General features: G+C 43.2%; 1 protein-coding gene across 1 annotated transcript; it reads right to left on the reverse strand.

Moving 5' to 3' along the window:
* Positions 1-2,789: 2,789 nt before the first annotated feature.
* On the reverse strand, positions 2,790-6,614 carry mafba (MAF bZIP transcription factor Ba). The gene has a single exon (XM_004545975.6). The coding sequence runs from the start codon at positions 6,156-6,158 to the stop codon at positions 4,932-4,934; it is 1,227 nt and encodes a 408-aa protein (XP_004546032.1). The 5' UTR covers positions 6,159-6,614; the 3' UTR covers positions 2,790-4,931.
* Positions 6,615-7,645: the final 1,031 nt, after the last annotated feature.

The following is a 7,645-nucleotide window of genomic DNA, read 5'->3' on the forward strand; positions in this document are numbered from 1 at the left end:
TCCAGTGTACTAATGTAACTGGGAGATCCCCTCAGCATATTTGGGAAGAAAGCAAACATTTCCAGTGCCAAGAAGAATCTGACAGCACTCAACCCTAAAGAGGAAAGCAGAAAATAGAGAGATGAAACAACATATTTCTTTCATCTTCTATTCTCAATGTGTTTGTATTGGTAGGTAAATACTAACACATCCAAAAACAGTCTCAGTAACTGGTTAATGCTCTTTTGTGTGTGTGTGTGTGTGTGTCCCTTGAAAATAGCCTGCTGTAATTTCCCAGGAAATCACTGTGATTTAGAGTAGCAGCAAAGTAACTTCCAATTACAGTGAATGGACTGCTAGTGTGGAAGTGGGCTAGACTGCTTGTGCACATGTGTGTCTCTGTGTGTGAGCAATATATCTGAATGGGATTTATTCCACGTTTAAATTAATGAACATGATAATACATACAAAGCTCAAGCTATGCTGGTGGTAATTAAAAATAACTAAATGTGGTTCTCTCAGTTTAGCAGCGTGTGGTAAAATTAGCACAAAAAAAAGATCCCCTCTTTTTTTTCCTAAATGATGAAAGATGCAAATGAGTTCATGGTTTGAGTTCAAGTCTGCATAGAGGAAGCAGCAGTGAGCACACACTCTTCAGAGGCTCTAAAATGCGTGCAGCTGGGTTGAGGCTAATGCTTGGAGAGCTTATAAAAGGAGCTGACCTGCTGAAGCTGACTGGAGCATAAAAATGTCATGAGGTCCGGGCGATGAACAGAAGCATGCCATGATTGAGGCTGTTGTCCCGGACTGCTTGATGCTGCCGCTGCAGATACAAGGAGCTGAAGGTGGAGGCTGGCAGAGCGGGCTGAATGCAGATAGGATCTCTGTGGGGGGGCATGAATGTGTGATTGGAGACTAAAATCATTACAGTACGCCAGGTCCCTGTGTCCTTGGCTCTTCCGCTGAGCTGAGGTTGATGCTGATGCGCTCTCGTAGTTTCAACCTCTGCCTTTTTCGCTCATATTTTTTTATCCTTTCCCCAATTTATCATCACACATTTCTGTGAAATACACACAGTCCCCAATGAAAGACGCTCTTCTTCGCAAAATTTTAAATCACTCTCTGTAGGCAAGAATATGACAAAAAGTTCCCTTTGAGATGTTATCGCTGCAGCTTGTTAATAATGCACATAAAATGCAGTCAGGAATCATGTGAGCAAAAAATAGTGTAATAATGTACTCAGGTTTTCAGATTTTTTTAGACATAAATCAGATTGCCGTAATATTTTTTAGGATCAGCTTTTTTTATGCTGTCCAATGTTGATGCGTTGCTTTTCAGAGGTTTATCATACATGTGGCGGAAATAGAATTTAAGCCTCTGCGATGAAATTGGTAAACTTCGTCATGTATTTGATATTAATGCTGGATTATTTCCCTCTGTGTGTCTCAGCGAGCGCTTCCAGACTCTTTCCCCTTTTCTTTTCCATGCATCCAGCTGAGTTTCATGCACATTTTGAGTGCTGAAGTCATAATATGATTCTTTACATAACCTGTTTAGATCTGATTCACTCATGAAGTGACGTTTATGAAAAATCTGAAGAAAAGAATCGGGATAAAGATAAGCCTATTCAGTTGTTTTTGTTATGTTCAATTAAAATCACATATTAAAGGCCTCTTTCTCCTGGTTGACCCCAGTTGCACTCATGGCCCCAGGCTGCTGGTGGCTGTCCAAAGAGAGAGAGGGAGAGAGAGGGGAGAATGTAAACTAGACTTGCCTTCCTTGAGTCTCATTGGTTGATTCCTTCCTAGCGGTTTTGTCCTTGAGAATGTGCAGACATGGGGCAGATAATGTTCTGACACCAGAAACTCTAGACCGGGACCAGATCAACACTTACTCCCTTCTTCTTCTCTGCTTCTATCATCGTACTGTCAGGACATGCACATTGAAGAGTGACGGTGCTTTTGATGTGTATATATACTGCGCCTAAAAATCAAGAGTGTGTTTTCATTTATTTAGTTTGTTTTAAGGCAAATCAACAAAATACCAGAATTGTATACTTTGCTCAAGTGTTTGCATGCAGCAATAATCAGAAGTGAAGACAGACTTCCGAGGTATAGCAAGTGTGTTGACACATGGCAATAATAGATTCCATTACCGTTAACCGTAAAAATATCACACCCGCGGGCGCACACGGGATTATTTTGAAACTGAGGCCTTGCTCCGCGCGTTAGGCGACAGGGTCGGACTTTTTTAAAGATTCTAATTTTGTAAGAACCAGTTAGATTTAGCCTTTAAGTGTATTCAAAGCCATGCACGGTGAGAATGAAAATTATTGTAACACTTAATGTAAATTTGAGGTTTTCATCTCTTCTCCGGTATATTGCAAGGTCAAAGATCTCCTTTTACGGCGCGGGGTTTCTGCAGAAGTCAGCATGCCAGCAGAGCAGCGTGTATAGGAATCTCCCTGCAGCGGCACATAAACTACCATACCCGGTGATCTAATCACTGCAGGCCAGTGGGCTTTAATCCAAAGTTTGCACTTTGTTTTTAAGTCTGAAAATAAAAATGAAGGCAAAGTGCAAATGAAACGGAAACTGCTTGATTAGTGCAAATTAGCTCTTAAAGGGAAAAAATAATTTTAAATGTTTTTCAGGGCATTAGCAAACTTTTTAAAGATTCATATTGTTACTGTCGTTACACTGCGTGGCAGCTTTAATTACCGCTAGTATGCTGTTGTTTATATGACAGAATGATTTTGTCACAGATCCTTAAATGTGAAAACGAAAAAAATAATAAAGTCTGAGAGGTAATTATTGCCATTTCAATGACTTTAATAAGCAAAATAGGAAACAATTTCTTCCAAAAAACAACAAAAAGAGACAAAACAGAAACCAGCCTGAATGGAACAGTTCAAATTTAAGTGTTACTATTATTTATATAAACAGGATTGAAAGTTGATCCCCATCATCGCCAAGTACATGAAATTTGTGAAAACAAAACAACAACCCGCTGCTGCAGTTTCAGTTCGATTTCAACACAGTTGAATCAGTAACAAACCAAAGATTGTTAAATGCATGACTTTTCAACAACAGTTTCAATGCAAGCACCATGCTTTAATCGATATGATCTGACAGTTTAATTTAAATCATTAAAATAAAAACTTTTAACTATGCATCTGGCCAGCAGAACCAGAATCATCAAATAATAATAAAACAAAGAAAAAAAGTATTACATAACATACACATTGTTTTCATTTTGAGACTTTGCACAACCTGGATCCCCTTTTTTTACTGACCGGCAGAAAAAAATCAGGAAAAACATAGAACATTAATATTCAAACTTTCTATCAAAAACATTCGTGTTATCTAAATCGTAACTGCGAATTTTCTAAATATTGCGTAAAATATAAATGATCAACATCTGGTCGAATGGAGTTGGGGGGGCTACAGGTGGCTGCCAATTATGATGAGAAATATTTGGACTTGTTTGGTTCTAATTTGTTTAGAAATGCAGATAACACCTCGCCCCACTGAATATGTGCCATAAAAGCTACACTGAGTGTGAAAATAGCAGAGTGTTAATACACGCGGTATCCAGCCTTCGGTGCAATGGAGTATAAACTCTGCGTAATCTGGTTTGAATAATGTCGTGGTCACATGCTTGTCTCCTCTGCCTCACACAACATGCGTCCTAAATACTACTCTTAAAAGTTCGCACTGAGGCCTGCCTTTAATATTATTGCAGTATTACATCATAGTATGTCTTTCCTGGAGGGGGGTCTGCACAAAATTCAAAATGAAAAACTCGCAAATCATTATCCAAAAAAGTGCACTTGACACAGTTTTGCTGTATTTAAATGCAACTGGGAAAACAAATGCACTCCTCTTTCAAACAATACCCAACACGATAAAAAAAAAATCATAACAAATGAAATAAAAACACAACACACAGAAAGAAGTACAAACCAGCCTCCTCAATCTTGTTGTGCAGTTTTCGCGGTTGCATAATATTTACAAGCCCCCCCCCCCCCAAAAAGAAAAAGAAGCCCACACCATGATACTGCACCGCCAGTCCTGCTGTTCTGTCCCCGCTGCATTTCTCTAACCCCCCACCCCCACCCCCCAAAAAAGCGCAGATCAACAACATGCTCTTAATATACACGAGAAGATGAAGGTACAAAATAGAAATTATTACCGTACATGTCCAGCATGCAGGATTAATATTTAATGCAGATTTTTTTGTTTTGTTTTCAATATATATTCGAATATAACCAAGCAGGCAATAAATCAATGAGATGTTGCATAAAATGTCCCCTCCCGTGACGGGTTAGTAGACGGAAGATAAATTTGCATAAAGTGGTGTCCCGTTTTTTTTATGTTTTTTTTTTTAAGATTCATTTGTTAATTTTTTTCTTCAGATTTCGGGTCCACTTGTCGAATGTGAGTCTGGTGAGTTGCAGGCTGTGAGATCGGGCCTGCTTGTTGGTTCATAAGAATGTCAGCAAAAATACAACTGCCTTACGCCGTCCCACGTTACTTACAGGTGATTTAAAAGCTGGAGCCTCAAGTGAGAGACAAACGAACAAACAAAAAAAGTTCATCAGTCGCTCCTCTTCTTTGAAGAAGAAAAACAAAAGTCTCTTCACTACAAGCAACTAATCTACAAAGATGCTGCGACTGATCGGACACTCTACATTGCTCTTTGTATCTCAGTTGACACGTGGATGGTGAGATGATTATATATGAGAATACTATCTGATGGATTACTCGTCTAATATGAATATAATTGTTACCGTTATTAATATAATCAAACAGTATGGGAGGTGTGGATTATTATCGTTTGCGCATCAGCAAAGTCAGTCAGAAAGTAAAGGTGTCGGGGGGTGGTGGAGTGGGGGTGGGGGTTGTTTGTTGAGTAAGTTGGAGGGTTCACAAGAAAAAGGCTATGGCAACTCACATGAAAAACTCTGGTGATGAAGGGTTGTCACTGGTTGAGCCAGCCTCGCGGAACCCGTTATTGGCCCCCGACCCCGTCAGTTTCTCACACTTGAGTTTGTAGGCGTCCCTCTCCCTCGCCAGCCGGGTGATCTCCGCCTTCAGCTGCTCCACCTGGTTCATCAGCTGCGTCTTCTCGTTCTCCAGCACGTGCTTCTGCTGCACCCGCTTGAACCGGCAGGACTGAGCGTAGCCCCGGTTCTTCAGGGTCCTCCTCTTCTGCTTGAGGCGGATCACCTCGTCCTTGCTGAAGCCCCGTAGGTGTCTGTTGAGCTCCCTCACCGACATGGATACGAGCTGGTCGTCGGAGAAACGGTCCTCCACGTTGAGTCCGCCCCCGGAGCTGTGGTGCGCCGCTGACTGGCTCAGGTGGCCGTGCGGATGGTGGTGATGATGGTGGCGGTGATGGTGCAGCGGCTGGTGGGACTCTGGGGACACCGGAGATGGGCTGTCGGGGTCTTGGCTGTGGTGATGATGATGCTGGCTATGTGGGTGGCTGTGTCCGCCCGGGTGCCCAGAAAGTTCCTCGGCGTGGTGCGGGATGCCCCCCGCATAGGGGTGATGATGCTGCTGGCTGTGGCCGTGATGGCTGTGGTGGTGATGCGGGCCCCTGTAGCCCTCGAAAGCGCCTTGCTGCTGCAGCTGCTGTTGGACATGCGGAGGCGGAGGGTGGCCGTGAGCTGTCGCTCCAATCAGGGCCTCCACTGCGTCCTCCGGGGTCAGGCTTAGCGTCTGCGGGTCTATCTGCTGGTGGTACCCGTTGTTCGGCATCCAGTACAGCTCCTCCAGGTGGCTTTTCTGCTCCGTGGGGCTGAAGCTGGGCGACGAGGGCACCGAGCTGCAGGGTGTACTGATAGGGGTGGAAGACACAGAGCCTTGGGGTTGGAGACGGTTACACTGGCGCACCCCGTTGCGATCCAGCCCGGCCAGGCCTTCCTTCTTCACGTCAAACTTCATCAGGTCAAAATCGTTCACATATTCCAGAGCCAGAGGGCTGCTGGGCAGCTCCGGCCCCATGCTCAGCTCTGCGCTCATGTTGTTGTCGCGACTCTTTTGCAGATATGCAAAAGTGTTGGCGAGCGTCGCAAAAACTGACTTATTAATCAGCGTCTCTTCTCTCCTTTCTTGTTTCATGCAATAGTTCTTTTGGCTCCTCCACCGCTGTGCACTGACTTGCTGTAGCATGAAACAGCGCGTGGTTGGTGGAAAAAAAGGAAAAAAAGAAAAAAAAAGTCGTGGAGGAAAACTTTCAGACTAATGCACTGCACACGGTTTGCGTCATATAGCCTACTTCTGCTGGGATAATCTGGCAGAGAGACCAGGCGGGAGGTAGAAAGCTGCGCGTCTCAGTGCAAAAGTAAAACCCGAGTCCCTTCAGCAGAAGTGCATTTACAAGAAAAAACATAAATAATAATAACAAAAGAAATACCACGTTAATTCGCTGAGACGGGCACCAGTCCTCGTTGCAATTTCTTGGTTGTAAGTCCCTTTTTTCCCCAGGAAAATAAAAGGAGCGAGTAAGCGGTGTAAATAGGGCGTCTGATTTTCGCTGAGAAGCAGCTTTTCCAGCTCTGCACCGCAGAGATTTAAAGGCTCGCCTCTCTCACTCTCTCCACTCTCTGGTATCCAGCAGACTGCGCTTGAAGCCAGCCTTGCGCTTTATACTAATATCGCCTGGTGACGTCGAGCTCGGTAGCACTCGGTTCTCCAATGGGAACAGGACTTTGCGCTCAAACAGAGGAAGAGAAAGAGGAGAGGGACGAAGGAGAGGAGGGCGCTCCAGTCTTGACAGCTACAGTCAGCTGACCGACTTCCCTAAAAGTAGAAGAACGGTGGAAAGTGGCGGAGTGAAATGCCTTCGATGTAAAGCGCTGCTCCTCGTATTCAGTCGTGTCTGAAATGAGAGAAACGTGAAAGAACTGCCACTTTATGGTCCAACACTCTTAGAATGACACCAAACGTTGAATTTCAGGCAGATTTCTGAGGTAGTCCTAACAGTTGTTCCAGATGTTTCCAGATGCACAATACAAATTGGACTTACCACAGGCACTGCTCCTGCATTATAGTTCAAGACACAACTTCATTTGTCTTGAAAATGAGATCAAGAAGAATCATTTTCTTATGTTGTCTTGTTTATGTTTATTTGCTGCATGTCTATAACTTTCAAAAACCCAAAAGATAACCAGTCACATACAAGCCTGTATTACGCAGCATGGTGATAACACAAGGTCAGAACACAGTTTCTAAGCGACCTTAAAAGTTAAATCGTGACTATTTTTCTGCCACACACAATTTCACACACAGGCGCTTTAATGTATAATAACTATATTAAGGCTGTAGCTACAAATACGTCATTTTAATGTTCACTGTAGCGAAGAACCACAATAAAGTCTCAAGGTTTACATGTAGATCTGCTTCTCACTGGCGACAATACTGGTCCACTTTAATTTATGGATTTTTTTAATCCCAATTTATTGTTTAAACAAATAAAAAAACAGACCACTGCAGTATTCTATATAATGAAATTCGTGGATTAAATATATTTTTGTCCGGTAAAAGCAAAGTTGACTTTGTTCAGACTCTGTTACTCGCACATCAGGCTGCTTTTGGCTCGCACCGTTTGTCTTACTCCTGGCAGTATCAAAACAGCGGATTCGCCAGAAAACAGGCTC

The sequence above is a fragment of the Maylandia zebra genome, linkage group LG20 (assembly GCF_041146795.1).
Source record: "Maylandia zebra isolate NMK-2024a linkage group LG20, Mzebra_GT3a, whole genome shotgun sequence".
NCBI classification, from domain to species: domain Eukaryota; kingdom Metazoa; phylum Chordata; class Actinopteri; order Cichliformes; family Cichlidae; genus Maylandia; species Maylandia zebra.

Coding starts and splice junctions, on each gene's coding strand:
- mafba (XM_004545975.6), bottom strand. CDS start 6,158: ATGCTACAGCAAGTCAGTGCACAGCGGTGGAGGAGCCAAAAGAACTAT.